This window comes from Gracilinanus agilis, chromosome 3, assembly GCF_016433145.1.
Source record: "Gracilinanus agilis isolate LMUSP501 chromosome 3, AgileGrace, whole genome shotgun sequence".
In the NCBI taxonomy this organism is placed as follows: Eukaryota; Metazoa; Chordata; class Mammalia; order Didelphimorphia; family Didelphidae; genus Gracilinanus; species Gracilinanus agilis.
In genome coordinates, this window is record NC_058132.1 from 318,705,526 (window position 1) to 318,725,072 (window position 19,547).

Sequence of the window (19,547 nt, forward strand, 5' to 3'; positions counted from 1 at the left end):
AGTATTTTCCATGCACATATTAAGATCATAAAAGATTCTATGGTAGATATGATAATAGAAATAAATTTGATCAGTTGTCTTCTGTGTATCAACATCAAAAAAGTCATATAAATAAAGTGCAGGCTTGATTAAGATTTTCATCAGCATCATGGAGAAATGTCTCATGCAAAGTCCAAATAGGATTTCTCTATAGATAGTGAGGTTCTTCAGATGGTCATTTATTTGAATGGCATTATCACTGTACTGAACCCCAAAATACTTCAAAATTTCTTCAAATAGATCCATGACAACTCAAAAGATATTGGGCTTGCTTTAGTAAACCAAAGGAAAAAGCAATTGGAGAAAAAGACAAATTGACTAGGGCATGAAATTGGATGGGAAAGTGTGTGTGTATACACACATATACATGAAAACACACAAAGTGGAGATGATTAACCAAGCCTAGAACTAGAAGAAATGGAGTTGCACTGAACTACATTTGGGAAGATGCACCACTGTTTAAAGGGTCCCTGATTATACCTCATCACAAAGCTCATCTTTCATAACAATATTATCCCAATAATAATGATTTAAGAAGAATCAGAGCAATGATGGCAGTACAAGGGAAAAGAAGCATGGTTTGGTGTAATCAGGCTGCAGAATGTTACCAACAGTGACTTATGTAATCAGAAGTGGTGCAAAAGTTGAGTCTAAAAAAGAGGTTACCTAGTTATGTAGCAAGAATGAGAGACATCAAGTATACAACTTTAGTGCAGTATTAGTAGTATTAAAAGAATGAGAGTAATTCTCTACTACTCTGGAAAAGATATTCTATGGAAAATTTGGAGAAAGACAATGATAAGAATCTAGAATATCACATAGGAGAAGAAGAAATCTGTTCTTGATTAAGTGTCCATGTGCTAGTACAAGGCTCTGTCCGAGGTCCTCTTAATTCTCATTCCATACTATTTCATTTGGAAATCTCATTAGCTTTCATGGATTCAATTATCATCTCTATGCTCAAAGCTACTTGGTAGCCCTAACCTTGAGACTCTAACTACCTACTGGATATCTTAATAGCCATCTTAAACTCAACATGTCAAAACCAACCGTGTCATTTAAAATTACTCTAAACCCTGGGAGATTAAGTCTCCCAGGACTCCCTGCTACAACTTCCCCCGACACCTCCCACTTCCTTTGTGGGAGGTGTCGGAGAAAGTATAAAAGAGAGAGTTTTGGTGCCTTTTCACTCTCTCAAGCCCGCTTGGGTCTCTCAATCCTGGAGGTTCTCTACCCTGGTGTGCCCTCAACTCTTGTTGCTCTCCCAACCCCGGAGGAGTGCCAACCAGAGGAGACCCATTTCCCCAACCTAACTTTTCCCTTTCCTAACTAAATAAAACCTAGCTACTCTAACAATAAGTGCTATCTGATTTTTATTGAGCTCCGAAGAACTTGGGTCAATTTCCCCACTGGGGCTGGGGGCTATTGGCTGGGCTACCTTCTTTCCCTTCCTCTGGCTTTCCCTTCCTTTCCCTATCCTACCTTCCTCCTATCACCCAAACTCACACAATCCATTCTCCCTTTCCTAAACCATTCCCTCTGTCTAATTCCCTATTACTATTGAGGGCACCAAAATCCTTCCCACTCACCCAGGCTTACAACTTTGGTGTGATCCTCAACTCCTCACTTTCTCTCATTCCCCATATCCAATTTGTTATCAAACCTAGTAGATTTTTACCTTAGTAACATCTTACACATGCCTCTTCTCTCCTCTGAAACTGCTATCACCTTCATTATCTCACAACTGGAGTACTGCAATAACTTAATGGTTGGTTTCTCCTTGCCACAAATCTCTTCCCCACTCTGAAGTGCAAGTATGATTATGCTATCCTCCTGCTCAAGAACTCCATTGGCAACTTATCATGTCTAAGACATGATATCTTCTACTATAAAATCTTCTACTTGGTATTCTAAGTCCTTTATAATCTATCCCATCCCACTTTTTATAGTTCACCTGTGTATTCTGCAATTCTGACACTGGTCTCCTTTCTCTTCCTTACATAAGAAATTCCATTTCCCTACTTCGAGAATTTTCACTAGTTATCTCCTATGCCTGAAATTCTCTCCCTTCTCATCTCTGTTTCTTGGCTTTCTCCACTTAAAATCCCATATTCATCTCTGTTTCTTGGCTTTCTCCACTTCTCTCTGTTGATCATTTCTCATTTATCCTGCATACATATTTTATGTACAGAGTTGTTAGCATGTTTTCTTCTCTATTCGCGTGGGAGAGCCTTAAGAATTGGGATTGTCTTTTGCTGTCCTTTGCATCCCCAGTGCTTATCACAATGCTTAGCAAGTATTAGGTACTTAAAAATATTTATTGACTGATTTCTTCTGATTATCTAAAGCTCAAATTGGGGAAACTGGACACAATAATAAAATAACATTCTGATCAATGCTAAGAGTAGTATCTGAAAGTTCCAGTTGTGAAATATATAGACAAATACATCTATCTAAATAAATTCTACGGACTACTATATTATTATTACTGAAGCTGAATGAAAACTACACATGGAAGCTTATGGAGGTTTATGTAACATGAGAAAGGAAGGAAATATATACAGAAAATAAATATATAAAATGCATTATCTTCCTGTAATGTTTGTTATTACATAATTTTCACTGCAGGCTTTGCCAATCTTTTGACAAATCAAAAACATAAAGTAAATAAAATATTAAGCAGAGAAAATGTACAAAATTTACTTATTCTTCTAGCATATAATATCTTCTTTGAAAACTAAACAAAAAAAGCAGTCTTGCCTTAAACACTCTGTCATCCAGATTAATAGAGTATAAAATTATTCAATTATTTATTCAGCATTTATAAGCTGCCTATCATGTTATTTAATATAGAAAATAGAAATTTATTATGTTACCTCATTATTGGTATAATGTAGATCCATGGACTGTCCAAAAGCAATTTTGGCTTTAGAACTCAGCTCTTCTAATCTAAGTGGTCTAGGAAATTGTAGGATTCTGTAAAGATACAAATTGATAAGGTTTTTATTGGTTTCATAAGACCAATATCTAGATATCTAGTCTTGCAGTAATAGCTGTGTAGTTAGAAGAAAGGAAGTATTGCATAGAGCTGGTCTTGAAATCAGGAAGACCTGAGGTCAAGTTCTTCCTTAGATATATGTTAGTTGCACGGCCATAGGGAAATCACTTAACTTTAACTTTAATACTTTCTTTACCTTTGAAATGTCAGATTTATAACCCAAAGGAAAAAACTAGTAAAATGTACCCTGCCTCTTTTTCTTTAAAAAAAGTTAATTTCATTTAAATTGTTTTAATAATGCAATTTAAGGAATCTGTATAACTAAGGAGATTTTGAATTTTGTTCTGATCTGATGGAAAACAATTCTCAGTTTATTAGTTGTTTGGATAGGCACTTCCTTGTCTTTAACTATCTCAAGTTATTGAATGACTAATGGTCTTCAAATACTACACTGGAAAGGTTCATATAAGGATAGAATACCAAGTGTGTTTTATTATTACTTAGGACAACAAAAGAGGAAACAGACATACAAAAAACAGCTGGTTTTAGCTTTTCATCTCATTCAGTGAAGTTTACCTAATATTTTCTGACTATTCTAAAATAGACAATATATTAATTAATTTAGAGGATAATTAATAAATGAACATTCACCTTTATACAGACATATCGTTTGGAACTTAAATTTTAAGAGACTGGGTTTTAAATGTCTATTCTATACTTTATTCCACTTTCAGTTTATGTCATAAGACTAAATTAAAATCTGAATTGTACCATTAATGCTTAGATGAGGTACTTAAATGATAAATGTTTAAACCATTAATTAAAAAAAGAACTACATTAAAATGGTTTATCCTTTTCTACTTTACCTTTTTTCACCTCGATGTTCAAATTTGACTCGAACATCATTCTAGAATGAAAAGACAAATTATAGACATAAATGAAAACCACTAAGAAATGAATAGAAATCAGTTGTGATTTCTGATTAGAATTCTAATTTTTCCTTCAATAAAAATGAATGTCCATAAAATAATACACCATTAGTTTTAGAACACTAAAATGTTTTATATTATCTTTTTTCTTTTTGTATTATATACTGTACAATTAAATCACTCAAATTCATAAGGCTTCTCAGAAATAAATTTGCTGAAGCAGTCGTTTTTTATGATTAAAATAGAAAAAATATTGCCCACAGAGTAAATTTTAGGTTTAATAGAAATTTTCATATTAAATAAAACTCAAGATGTTGGATGAAAAATAAAACACCAATTTTCTACCCTACTCTTTATTTAGGAAGTATTATGGGAAAAACTCCTAACATATTTTGACTAAAAACAGTGGATACTTAGGTCTAATTTACATGAACTAGAGTTAAGTATTTGGACACATTTTAAATATGTCCTTTAAAACCAATGAAAGAACTATGTATAGTGGTGTACAATTTGGGTAGTAAAGCTAAAGCTAAAGCTAATCAAGTATCCATACAGTCTGGTATCAAAACAGTAAGTGGAGGGCCACCATGCTGCCTAAGGAAGGGCAAACCAGCCCAAGTAAGAAAAATGGAGCAGATGAAAAGATCAGTACTGGGATCAGCCCTGTGGGTGCCTGCTATATTTTTGGCCTGGGCAATATAGGAGACTCAATCTCCAAAAAACAAATAGACAAACAAAAACCAAAACCATACACACACTAACCAAAATAATAAACAAAATACCTCTCTCAAAAAAAAAAACCCCAAACAAACAAAACACAAACTATTCAGAGAGCAATTAAGTGATTTATATAGCAACCTTATTTGTGTTGTAGTGTTATGAAAACAAATACCTGTTTTTTAGGTGATGAAGATTTTGGTTTCCTTGTTTCCTGTAAGGATAATGCTGGTCGACTGGCTTTATGGAGCACAACCAGATCTTGCATTATTGAATTCAAGGCTTGCTGATCATCTGTTTTTTAAAATATCACACACAGAAAATATTATTTCAACATATATAAAGACTGAACAAAAAAAAGAATAAGGATCAGAAAAATACATGAAGAACATGTGAATGAATAGCCTACTAATGAATTATAGCCTAATGAAATTATAATTATTAACAGTAAACTCAATATGTAATCACATAAATTTTGCTATTGCCTCATTCTTAGGGTTCGTGTATGAAACTTAGTATAGGTAAGACAAAATTAAAACAAAGTTTTATGGAGGGTCTCAGGATAAGACCAGGGAAGAATAACAGCAGCTAATGTATTTAATAAATCAAAAGAGAAAATAATTAGGAAGAGATTAGAAATAACACATAGCCTCAGATATATCTGCAAACCAAAGTACAGACCATTACAATAAACAAAATGAGCTTGATAGTAAAGACAAGCTAGAGTAAATACATTCTAATAGATATCATCAAGACCAAGACAAGACTCAGAATGAAATACAAGCAATAAGAAGGCATATTATGTTCAAAAGAATAAATGTAATATGGTCAAACAAGTAGTACTGTCTATCAAAAAAATTCAATCAACGAGCATTTATTAAATGCCTACTATGTGTCAGGCACTGGCTAAGTCAGTTCTTATCAAGAAGATATATATAGGGGGCAGCTGGGTAGCTCAGTGGATTGAGAACCAGGCCTAGAGACGGGAGGTCCTAGGTTCAAATCCGGCCTCAGACACTTCCCAGCTGTGTGACCCTGGGCAAGTCACTTGACCCCCATTGTCTACCCTTACCACTCTTCTGCCTTGGAGCCAATACACAGTATTGACTCCAAGATGGAAGGTAAGGGTTTAAAAAAAAAAAGAAGATATATACATGCATAGAAATTCATGAGTCTGAAAGGAAAAAAGTGCAACATGATTTATATCTGGGTAAAGATAAAAGCAGCAATATATTGTGAATATGCTGCCCGCTTCCCAGTCAGATGCAGTAGGAAACAGAAAATTCTTAACTAATATACACTACAACAGTATGGCTTAGTTGAAATAATTCTAGAATTCTGGGATATTCTGAAATGCACTGCTTATATGTTTAAGTTAATGGATAATGGTACTATAACATTTTCCCAATAATTTTGGGTCTCCATGCAAAATTCTCATGAAGAACCACCAGAGGAGGCACCCTGTATCTTTTTTTTTTTTTTAAAACCCTTAACTTCTGTGTATTGGCTCCTAGGTGGAAGATTAGTAAGAGTGGACAATGGGGGGGTCAAATGACTTGCCCAGGGACACACAGCTGGAAGTGTCTGAGGCCAGATTTGAACCTAGGACCTCTCATCTCTAGGCCTGACTCTCAATCCACTGAGCTACCCAGCTGCCCCCAGGCACCCTGTATCTTGATTTCTCTTCCCTTCTACTTCCTCTCTTTCCCCACTGCAGTGCAAAGACTTCTGGGATAATATTTGGATCTGTAGTTTACATAAAATATTCTGAGCCCTTCAACATGAAGGCCTAACCACATGTAAAGAAGCAGTAATAGGTATAATCATGCATATCTGGGATTCTACTAGATGCAATTTTATTTAATGTGATCCTGTCACTGAAGCTAGATTTTTATGGCTGATTTCTGTAGACCAAAAGGATGCATGTAGATCAACAGTGCCAGCTCAGTTTTTATAGGCCTTTCAAAAGTTTACAAAGCTGTGTTATCTCATCTGACTTTCACTACAATCCGGTGAAATAAATGCTATAGATATGGTTATTCCTATTTTATAGATATTGAAACTGAGTTTGACATTAAACAATTTGCCACATAACTTCACAAAAACGTTGCACATAACTTTTAAGTGCCTATAACAGAATTCAAAATCAGTTCTTTTTTAGGTTTATTACTTAATCTATTATACTAGTTTATTCGTAGAAAAATAGTAAAGTGGATGACATACATTATTGTTCCTTCCACATATGTTCTCCTGTTCTCCAAGTAGCTCATAAGTATTAAATAAAAACTATAGAGATATGAAGATACTGGGATTGGCTTAAAGGCTAGAGTTGGAACTTTTTTGTAAAAAGCATTGTGGCAGTCCCCTGTGGCAATATTACACAGTACGCTATCTGCTGGCATCAAAGAAGGATGCTAAATCCTAGGTTTGTAGTCAGAGAATCTGGATTCAAATCCTAGCTCTGCTGCTATTTTTGTGAACTTGGGAAAGTTACTGGTCCTCTGTGGGCTTCTGTCTCTTCATTTGTAAAATGAAGGTGTTGGACAAGATATAAATGACCTTTGAGATTTCTTCTAGTTTTAAATCTATGGTCCTATCAACCAAGAGGCAGCTACTAGAAATCTTTTTATACTTACAGAGCCTTTGATAACTTTTCAATGTTCCTGACGGCCACATGCATCCTCTTAATTTTTGAGAGATTAAACAACAAGAATTGCTACTCTAGACCTTCTAACAAACAAGTGGCGCCTGGTTAGAGATGTATTAGCCATGGAAATCTTGAGCAAAACTAAAAAACTAAAAGTCTAAAGAGATGATATCAGGAATGGTCACAGGTTTGCCATACATTTATTTTTTCAAAATCTTTACCTTCTGTCTTAGTATCAATTCAAAGACAGAAGAATGGCAAGAGCTAGGCAACTGGGAGTAAGTGACTAGTTCAGGATCACACAACTGGGAAATGTCTCAGGTCAGATTTGAACCTAGGTCCTCCTGACTCTAGGATGGGCTCCTATCCACTGTGCTACCTTGCTGCCCCTCCTAGATTTTTAAGAAACAGAATTCAGTGCTGTGATCCCATAACCAGGGCCTCTAAAATGAAATGTAGCTGAACAAGAATGGGAGGCTCCTCAAAATGAACTAAAAAAACTGCAAATTATTTAAATGAGCAAGAAGAGATTAAATAGTAGTTTCAAAAGAACTCTGATAAACTCAGATTTTATACTTTCTAAAATTGATGTTTTTATTGGTAATATATTTTTAAAAATTTATGTCCTTTGTTTTGACATAGTATTATAGATTTCATTTCTGAATGCAACTCTCCCTATTCACCTACTCAAGCTAGTAGCCTTCCTTTATTACAAATTTAAAAAAAAAAGAAATATAGCAAATTCAGATATTTTAAGAATATGTACAAAATGTGAAAGGAGAATACAAAAGAGTGGCACAGTTCTAGAAGAATTACAATGAACAAAGCTAACATCTAGAATAAGCTATGTTTTGAATGAAAAATAATAAGGAAGATTTTTTTAAAGTTATGTCAGAGAAAGGAAAAAGGAAGTAACAATAGCCCTGCTAACTGGTGAAGATAGGGTAATGTTAAGAGAAGCTAGAGGAAGCAGAACTAGTTGATTTTTTGTTTGTTTCTCTCTTTTTCTATCAAGTAAGTTCTCTTCAGACTGGAAAGGATACAAGCCTCACTAAAAGTAAACTGAAACTCAAGATAAGTGAAGAGGTAATAAAGCACAATGTTGTTATCAACAAATTGCAGTCACCTGGTCAAGGTAAATTACATTTCACCTAAATGAAAAAATTTCCTAGTACGTTGCTGGATAGCAATCTTTGAAAAATCATAACCAACAACATATCTCTGGCAAGCCAAAGAAAGGCATTTTTACTAGTGCACCTGTCACTGGTTCCATGCACAATTCCAGAATAGGTCATTAAAAAAATGGTTTGTGGGAAGTTCTGGGTTCAAAATTGACCTTAGACATGCCCTCAAGTCACTTAACTCCAGTTGCCTAGTCCTTAGCACCCTTTTTCTTTGGAACTGATAGTACTGATTCTAAGACAGAAGGAAAGGGTTTAAAAAAGTCTATGAATAGTAATCATTAAAAATAAGAATATATTCATTAAAAAAGACTAAATTAACCTCATTTTCTATTATGATAGCATTACTGTCCTGATAAATCATAATAAAGCTGAACATTTCTGTAAAGATAAGGTAGAAAAATGCAGACTGAATAACAGTGCAATTAGGTGAATCTATGGTTGATTGAGTGACTGTACCCAAAGAAAAGATAGTTATCAAACTGTCATTGGCCACAGTTTTTAAAAACATTTTTATCAACAACTCAGAGCCAAGCACAGATGATATGCATTTGCAGATGACAGGAAGTAGGTAGGGATAGTTAATAACATAGGATAACCACATTAGAATCTTAACACGTCTCTGCAGGCAAATATAATAGACTGAACATGAAATTTAATAGGGACAAATGAAAAATTCTGCACCAGTGGTAAAAAATATTACTTGCACTGTAATTCAATGAAATCTTGATATTCTTTAGGAAAGTTGATTGTAAACAGGAAAGTACTAAACAAATGTTTACAGCTACTCAAAAGACAATCAACAACTGGAAGATAAAAGATTCAAGATAGATTCTGTTCCATATTTAAAAAAATTTTTGGTTGGTCAGAAATTTTCTGGAATAATCTAATTAAACACATTCTATCCCCTACAAAGGAAATTGCTAATGGTCAAAGTTACTGACCTCAACAGTGTATTTCAAATATGAAAATAGCTCTCTTCTCTAATAATTTAATAGAATCACATTCTTTGTATTTGGTTCTATAAAGAAACATTACTATGTTATCAAAACAAGTGGGGCCACCAGATTCAAAGGTAATTTTTTATCAACAAAAACATCCACTGTGAAATGAAGTTTTGTTATACTGTTATTTAGTAATTGTTTTAGTTAACTACAATGTATTATCATGTAAAAAAAGGCTAAAGATTCAAGTCGAAATATATCTCTTATTATTCATAATTTTTCCTTGATGGGTTAACCAACTAGCACTGTTCCAATTATGCAAAAGTTATTTAACATTATATTAAAAAAAAAACAAGCTATCCACAAGAAAAGAAAAGTTATGTCTATATACTTAATTTTTTAAAGAAACAGATTCCTGATTTGAGGCCTTTTTGTCTGATTATAGAGTTTATTCCTGGCCAGTTTTTAAATAACTGTACTTATTCTGAAATAACAAAGTATTAATTTTTAACATTTTTAGATTAATTAAAAAAAAACACAGCTAGTCTAAAGCCAGAATTGGAGCACATTTAAAGAAGGACAAGGAAGATGGTGACATGAGTTGAAAGCATTCCATGTGAAAAACTGTTGAAAGAGTGAGGTATTTAAAGGTTACAATTCATATTGTTATTTATGTTTATGTCCATAATTACTTATGTATAGTTCCAAGTCTGGGGGTGATAGAACCTAAGAACATAAGGAGGCTCCACCTCAAAAGTACTTCATTTAATTAGTCTATCAATTATTAATTTTTTGAGTTTATTAGAAACACACCCAGCTGAAGGTTTGGTTTAGAATTCCTAGAGTTGCAAGTTTTGACAAAGGTCCAAGGTGAGAGGGGAATTTTGATGGTCTAAGTAAAGTAAAGTCTAAGTAAAGGGAAGCATTAGATGTCTTCTGTTTATGGAAAAATAGATAGGAATTCATTATTTTCCCCACTCTAATCCTCCTTCCCCTTCTAAACCAACTATATACTTCTAGACTTTTAGGGTCACAACATCAGAGTCATTTTCTATTTTCATCTCTCAGAGATAAACAAAAAGCTCACAGTTGTCCAATTCTCTGTATTTAATTAAAGTCTTTATCACTTCTCCCTTGGACTATAACAACAGCCTGAATGGAATCCAAACTTCCAGACTCTCCCTTCTGCAAACCATCCTCAACATATCTATCAAAAAAATGTTTAAGTACAATGGGACTAGGACTATATAGCATGGAGATATGGATAAAGGAGATAAAGCTATAGCCTATAGAATATAATATAAACCCCTAAACTTGTTACTTGAAACCGTTAATGATCAGACTCCTACTTTTTCAGGCTTATTTCAAATTATTCTTAGTGTTGCACCTCCAGCTTCTATTCCTTTGTCCAGGATGTTTGTAGATATTCACCCTCCCTCCCCTTCTTCTTATTTCCTCTTCACATCTACCTCCAAGAACCCATCGCTTCCTTTGAGGCTTTGCTCACATGCCAAATCTGCTGGGAAAACATTACTGATTCTTCTCTTTGTTAGTGCTCTCTTACTCCTCAAATTACCATATATCTTCTTATCTGTTTACTACATTGCTCCAGTATAATGTAAGCTCTTTGTAAATAGGAAGTGGTTTAATTTTTTTATCCTTAGTGACTCAGTCACATATATATGTACACACACACACACATATATTTTAGACATTTAATAGGTACCTGTTGGACTGTATTAGAAATAAGGATTATGAAACAGAGAATATAATTTAGAAAGAAACTGGGGTAATCTTATTCAACTCTCACTTGAAACTTAAAAGCCCCTCTACATCTCCAAAAATTACCATTCAGGTTATGTTAAAAGACCTCAAGTGCCAGGGAATTTACTACCCTATAAGATATAGCACACTCCATTTTTGGACAGGTTCTCCCCTTCAAGTTATAATATAGGCACTTACACCAGAAATCTCTTAGGCATGAATGTGATGGAATCACTAACTCAAAAATCTTAGGTTCAAATTACTTTCTGTATTCAAGTTCCTCTCCAATCTAGAGCCATGCCATAGTTCTAGTCCCATTTCAAAGTCTTTCTTTCCAGGCACTTTACACTACAACCAAAACTGAAGCACTTGATTTCTCAAATATGCATTATGCTCTTATATTGACAACCTTTCAAAAGACTGACACCTTTTAAAGCACCACTCAAATGGCATTTCCCTTATGAAGTTTTTCTTCCCCTACTCACCCTCATCTGACAAAATCTTCCACTCTTCATGTTCATATTATTTAAAAATGCTTTCCTCACAATAATTATTATCCATACTTTACAAATGAGAAAACAAAAATTCAGAAAGATTCAATGGCTTGACCATGGTCACAGTTAGAAAGAATTTCACTGAGAACTTCAGTGCTTTTTATACTTGAGTTCCAAACCATAAACTTAATTCTCATTTTCTGTCTCTTTCATCATACAGATAACTTTGTTTTGAAACTGAATGCATTTATCATGTATAAGAGCAACTTGTAATAATATCTTACAGCATCATAAAAATTTTAGTGATGTGTTTTGTTCTTATATAACAAAGATTTACAGATCACTCCCACTTCCTGAGAGATCTCATACAAAGAAAAGCAGATTAAATAAAACTAACAATTCGATAGCAACCTCATCTGGAAGTGCATGCAACATTACAAATGTATAGTGATCTCCACCCAGTAACATATTAATAAATGTTTACCAGCTGCTCAAAAAATTTGTACTCAGGGCACACTTTTAAGTTTAATCTGCATTATTACCAATTTCTCCATCACTTTCTTAAGTCCACATGGGCAACAAAACAATAAATTAAGCAGATTAGTAATTTGTATCAGTTTCTAAGATATAAATGCTCACACTGGAAATTTTAACAATTGGCTCTCTCCCTACCTATTGCAAGCTTGCCTTATAATATTTTAAAAAATGTTTAATTTTTCCATTTGCATGTAATAACAATTTTCCACATAAGTTTTCAGATTCAAACTGTCTCTCTTCTTCCCTTCTCTCCCCCTTCCTGGAGCTAGTAAATAATTCACTATAAAATTTAAGAGATGAAAATCAATCAGTAATCATTTATTAAGTAACTACTATGTGCAAGGTACTGCATTAAGGACCAGGGATTCAAAGGAAGACAAAAGATAGTCCCTGATTTCAAGGAGCTAACATTCTAATAGGGATGACAACAAGCAAAAAATCGTGTATGAACAAACCATATATGAGATAAATAGGAAATAATCAACAGATGAAAGGTACTAAAATTAAGAGCAATTAGGAAAAGGCTTCTGGAGAAGGGATTTTTAACTGAGACTTAAAGGAAGCTAGAAAAGCCAGGAGGTAGAGATGAGGTGGGAAAGAATTCCATGAATGAGGGACAGCTAGTGGAAATGCCCAGTCAGGAGATGAAGTATCTTATTTGAGGAATAGCAAGGAGGTCAGTGTCACTAGATCAAAGAATACACTGGGGATGAAATTGGGGAGTGATATAGGTTGTAAAAAGACTGGGAAGATGGAGGACCAGGGGGCAGCTTATGTAGGGATCTGAATAATTAGAATTTTATATTTAATATTCTAGAGGTGATAGGGAACCACTAGAGCTGTGCTGGTGAACCTATGGCATGCATGCTGGAGTGTGTAGGAGAGGGCTGCTCTCCTCCCCCTCTCCATGTGTACCTAAGGACATTTTTCAAATGGCCCACTCCTCTGTCCAGCAGCCCAATAGGAGCATTTCCTCCCACCCTTGTCTGGGGTAAGGCAGGGGGCTCACATGGGACATGAGGGTTGTAGTTTGGGCATTTGGTCTCTAAAAGGTTTGCCATCACTGCACTAGAGCTTACCGAGTAGGGGGGAATGACATAACGGAATCTATGCTTTAGGAAAATCACTTTGGTGGTTGAAGGGAAGCTGGACTGTAGTGGGAGGAGATATGGTAGTATAAGAACCAGCAAACTATTATAATAGTCTAGTGAGGTAATAAGGGCCTGCTGATTCATTGTACTTTGACTGTACATCAAATATATGCCTGGAAAATCTGTGTAACCTCTGGCAATAACCATGTAACCTAACTTCTGGCAAGTCATTTCAGTCTCTCTAGGCCTCAGTTTGCTCAATTCTAAAGTTTTAAGAAAGTTGGACTAGATTGAGCTCCAAAGCCCTTTCTAAGCTGAAGTGTCCAGAAACCAATTACAATATTCCAGATGTAGCCTGACCAGGGCAAAGTATAGCATAGTCTGAAATTTCATTGGATCTGGATCTTTTAATGTAGCCTAAAGAAAGTATTAACTTTTGGAGCGGCCATATTTACACTACTGACTCATCTAGAGTTTATAATCTACTAAAATCCCCAGATCTTTTTCAGAAGAAGTGTTGCCTAATTACTTCCTGCCTTCTCCTTCATTATTTGCGTAGCTGATATTATTTTTTTTTAATTCAAGTATAAGAAGGACTTAAAATTTTATTAGGGATAAGTATAACATTGTTGGAATTAGCCAATATTCTAGTCCATCAAGATCTTTCTGTGTCCTACTATGCTCCTAGCTATCTGCCCAGTTTTATGATGTTTGTAAATTTGATAAGCACACTTTCCATTTCCAGTCAACAATAATAATGTTATACAGTAAGGGCCAAGCACAGACCCTTAAAGTGTACTGCTGGAGATCTCCTCCCAAAATTATGTCCAACGATTAGTAGCTATTTTTTAGACCTGGCTACTCAATCAGTTCTGAATTTACCAAACTGTACACAAATCTAGCTCACATTTCTCTACCTTGCCCATAAAAGAAAAAACAAAAAATTGTCAAATGTTTTGCTAAAATCTAGGCAAATTATATTTATATTGTCCCTTTGAGCTACTAATAATCTAATTATTAATTTTGATTAATAATTAATAATAATAAGCTAATAATCTCAATAAAAAAAAAAAGGAATAAGCTTAGTCCGGCATGATGTTTTCTTTTTTTTTTTTGTTTTGTTTTTAAACCCTTAACTTCTGTGTATTGACTTATAGGTGGAAGAGTGGTAAGGGTAGGCAATGGGGATCAAGTGACTTGCCCAGGGTCACACAGCTGGGAAGTGTCTGAGGCAGGCCGGATTTGAACCTAGGACCTCCCGTCTCTAGGCCTGGCTCTCAATCCACTGAGCTACCCAGCTGCCCCAGGTATGATGTTTTCTTGATGAAGTCAAATGGGCTCTGTGAACATTACTTCCTTTTCTAACATGTTTATTAGCCACCTCTTTAATATTTTCCAAAATTTTGTGCTACATATGAGTTAAGGTAACTGTCCTTCAGTTTGCAGGTTCTGTCCTCCTTTTTATTTTTTCAACTGAAACACTGCTTACCTTTCTCTAGGTCTTGCAATACATCCTCTCCTTTCTTTCTAATATTTCCAATACTATCAGTAGCTCAATCATATTCACCAATTACTTCAATACTTGTAGATTCTGTTCATTTGAGTCCCTTGGTTTGAACTCATCACAGGAACTAGGAAGTTCTCTCTCTGTCTGTCTGTCTCTGTCTCAGTCTCTCTCTCTCTGCCTCCCTCCCTTTTTAATCTTAGCTACCAACTCCCTATTTTGGCCACTTTTCATCTATTCCTTCTAGTCTAAAGCCCGTGGTCCTTAGAAGAGACAAAAGAAGCAAAATAAGAATTGAGTAGTTTTACTTTCCATTGTTAGCTACCATTTGTTCCTCCATCCCAGACTATGGTTCTGGGCCTTCTCTAATCTTTTTCTTTCTCCATATAACTATTACTTTTGTTTCTAGCTTTCCTTGTCAAGTATAGCTCATTCTTATCACTACCTAAACTAAACCTACAGAATAATGCCATGTTTTAGTAGGCCTCTGTTATTTGCCCTCTTGTTTTCCTCTTCTATACATCTTAGAATCTAAATTAGAGGGTGAGTTTCCTATGCATCCCAATGATCTCTTCAGACAACTCCTCATATCCTCATGGTAAGAACTGTTTCTATTTTTCTCTTGAGAATTTAACTCTTAAGAGCTTCCCATCCTTTCTGGATGGATTTTCCCAAGAGAATTTTAAACTATGATATCTTACCTACCTACACTTCTTTTGGAACATTTGAAATCCATTCTTTGAAAATCTATTCTTCTCTATTATAAACTCTGAGAGGGAATGGACATTTATCCCTTAGGGAGTTGTCGTATCCACCCCAGGAAGTAGTTATCCCCTATTTGTGAAAATCAGCTTTAGAAGGGATATTCCTTTTGTTGACAGAAAAGCTTAGGGTAGCTAAGTGATACAGTGGATGAACACTAGGCCTGGAGTTAGGAAGACCCATGTTCAAATCCAGCCTCAAACAATCACTAGCAGTGTGACCCTGGTCAAGTCACTTGACTCTGCCCCAGTTTCCTCATCTATAAAAATGAGTGGGAGAAGGAAATGGCAAATCACTATAGTATCCTTGTCAAAAAAAAAAAAATTCAAATGGGACCATAAAGAGTTGGACATGACTGAAACGACCAAACAATAATTATCTGCTCTGCTTTTGGCAGAGATCCATGCAAAAACTAACATCTCCTATCATGCCCCTGCATGTTCTTCATTTCCTCTTTCTGTCCAGGTGGCACCTATGGTATATTCCCATTACAAAATACTGATTTTCTTCCAAAAGCTCTTTACTGTTCCCCAATTCTGTTTCCTAGATTTATGAAGCTCATGAATACCTCTTAATATGGGATGAAAGGCCATGTAGCATAAAGGACAGTGTTGGACTTGGAGACAGGAAATTCTGGGTTCAAATTCTATCTCAGACATTTACTGATTGTGTGACCCTAGGCAAATCATGCCACCTCTCTAAGTCTTGTTTCTTCATCAATAAAATGAAGATAATAACAATTAACTTCAGAGATTTATTCTGAATATCAGTGAGATAATGATGCAAAAGAAAATAAAATGCTACTCTGCTTCTCCCCACTTTTACCTATCTTGTTTCATTTAAGTGCAGTTTACTAATTCAGAAGCATACTCCAACCATAAGTCGATCATCCTTCAAGTCTGAGTAATACCTATGAAGTAAGATTAGTCTGATTTTGGAGGGTTCTTTAGATCATTTCTTGGTGCCTATATGTTGTGCACATACAGTCATTTGAAGCCATGTGTTTTACTATTAAAGTTTCCTGCTTGAATTTTGTTCTGTCAATTTCTGGGTGCCTCAAATGCTAATTTTCCAATATTGTAGCTATTTCTTATAGCATCTGACTTGTGGCTATAGAAAAGAAATTTTCTTTCTCCCCCTTACAGTTTAATTTAAAGCCTTTTGGATCAGATTTACAAAATTCCAGGAAAATATATTTTCACTTATTCTAAACTTACTAGGTATAGTCTATTGTTGGCTGGGAGACTACTATTTCTATATTTTAAGCTGTACAGCTCTTTTAAAATTTTTCCAATGTCTACCATATCATATCATCTAGCTCATATTACTTCTTGACTCTAGTATTTCCTCACAGTACTTATGACTTATGAATGTAGTCTTTATAGCTATGCTATTTATGGTTTTTTTTGGGGGGGCTTTCCATATTAGATTACAAGGGGCATTTCTTTTACTTTTAAGAAAAAATCTTCCCTCAACATTAATAAAGCAGGTATCCAACAGTGACTGACATTAGTATTACCCAGTAAATATTTGTTGAGTAATCATAATACAATTTAGTATATTATTCTAATACTTGATAAAAGTAGGTACAATAAGTTTTCAGAGTCACTTAATAATACCTCTCTTCTACCCAAGAAATTTATTCTTTTTAAAGTTAACCATGTTCTGATTTTGGTATAAACTTACCCATAGTGGCAACCAGCTTGACAAATTGTTCTTTAAGAAAATGGGTGTCCCATCAGCATTCTTTAAATCCCTTTAAAAAAGGAAAAATATTTGAGTAATCATTATATATTAAAAGAAATAACAATAGGCAACATTTATATAACATTTTAAGATCTGTAATGGAACAAATAAGTAATGGTAAAGAAAATTTATAGTAACCTTGTTACTTGACAAAAGCAAAGAGCTAAGTTTTGGGGATAAGAGTGCACTATTTGGTAAAAAATTGCTGCAAAAACTGGAAAGCAATCTGGCAGAAACTAGGTATAGACCAATATCTTACACCATTTACCAAGATTAAGATAAAAATGTATACATACCTAGATATAAAGATATCGTAAGCAAATTAGAAGAACAGAAAATATTACCTATCAAATTTATGGATAGGAATTTATGAATAAATAAGAGAAGTGTGAGATATAAAATGGATAATTTTGGTTACATTAAATAAAAATATTTTATACATATAAAACATAGCCAAGATTAGAAAGAAACCAGAAAATTGGGGTAAAATTTTAAAGACAGTTACATATAAAGAACTTTATCAAATGTATAAGAATACAAACCATTCTCCAATTGATAAATGTTCCAAAGATATGAACAGTTTTTAGATGAAGAAATCAAAACCATATATAGTCATATGAAAAAAATGCTCTAAATCTTTATTGATTAGAGAAATGCAAATCAAAACAATTTGAAGATATCTCACACCTATGAGATTGGCTAAAAGGACAAAATGACAACTGTGGAAAGATGAGAAAAAACTGGGAAAAATAATACACTGTTGATTGTGTATTCAACCATTCTGGACAGCAAAAACTAAAAGTTAGTAATTAACACAGACATGTTACTGGTGTGAAGGAATATACTGACATCAAGTCAGAACCAAAAGCAGAAAATTGTGATTTCCAGAGTTGAAGGTCAAGTTCAGTATTTCTAGGAGCCAAGACAGGTACACATAGGAGAGAAGTAGTTTATAATTTAATGTCAGTCTTGTTTGTAATTATTTCCATGTCTTTGTGACCCTGGCTGCTGCTAACAGTGAGTCATACTTGCACCTAAAGTATTAGTAAATTTTCATACATAGTATACTTTACGCAAATACTGTGAATGGTATTTGAAAAAATAAGTTACGTAAGGAAAATAAGTCCTTAAATTGGTAATTTCAAAATGTGATTCTCCATAATACTATCAGCCTTGTTAGAAGACCTGAATATTACATTATTTGAATGCTACTCAATAATATTCAATAGCATTTTCCAGTATTTGAATATTTACTATTAGCTATGGTTCTTTGTAAATACTATTAACCTTAATACTCCTAATTTATTAAAGTAAAAAAATTTAAGATATCTATCATAATGAATAAAATAGAAAGAATATTTGAAGTATTTTAATAAAGAAGAGAAAATTAGCTTACTGCCATGTTTTAAATCACTGTTACAATAAACATATTTTTAATAGAAAACTTCAAAAATTTTAGTATAACTTTATTACAGAAAAGATTATTTTTATTAATATAGATGATCTATTTTAAAATTCATAAATAAAATATTTTGAAAAATACAGAATAACTTATGTCTACAGGAATTTCCAAGAGTTCCAATTTTTCATTCCAGTTTCCCAAAGATTAATATGTCAGTAACTTGGAAACACTAGCTTAGGTGGCCACTTAAGTCTCTTTCTAATCTCAAATTACATGATTCTGTGTGACCTCTGACAAGTTACTTAACCTCTATTTCTTCAAGTAAGCTATATGTAATACCTCTAATTTCCATCTTATTAAACATTAAAAAGCAAGAAATTAAAGTGTGGCAAGCCAACAAAAAAGCCTAAACCCTTTAGAGTTAGCTAAGTGGAACAGTGGGTAAGGTGCTGTGTCTAGAATCAAGGAGATTTGAGTTTAAATCCAGCCAGCACCAGACACTTATCAGTGGTGTTACTTTGATCAAGTCATTTCAATTCTGTCTACCTCCATTTTCTTAATTGTAAAATGGGGGCAATAATAGTGTTTATCTCCCAGAGTTCCTTTGAGTATCAAAAGAGATAATATTTGTTAAGTGTTTAGCACAGTGTCTCCTATATAGTAGGTGCTTAAGAAATGGTATTCTATTTCTTTCCCACAAGCTGGTCTGCAAAATAATTCAAATGTACAAAAAAAAAAAAAGCATCATTCAACTAAATGCAAATAAAATTAACCACTCTGAAAAGTTGTTTG

The 19,547-nt window shown here is 34.1% G+C and overlaps 1 protein-coding gene across 1 annotated transcript in view; it reads right to left on the reverse strand.

The window, feature by feature from the left end:
- Positions 1–17,364, reverse strand: part of MAP3K2 (mitogen-activated protein kinase kinase kinase 2) — a 52,456-nt gene extending 35,092 nt beyond the window's left edge. The window contains exons 1-4 of the mRNA XM_044669963.1: positions 17,294–17,364; positions 4,859–4,977; positions 3,904–3,944; positions 2,916–3,015 (exon numbers count right to left, since the gene is read on the reverse strand). Coding sequence (XP_044525898.1) covers positions 2,916–3,015; positions 3,904–3,944; positions 4,859–4,977; positions 17,294–17,297 — 264 coding nt within the window. The 5' untranslated portion in view covers positions 17,298–17,364. The remainder of the gene's footprint in view (positions 1–2,915; positions 3,016–3,903; positions 3,945–4,858; positions 4,978–17,293) is intronic.
- Positions 17,365–19,547: the final 2,183 nt, after the last annotated feature.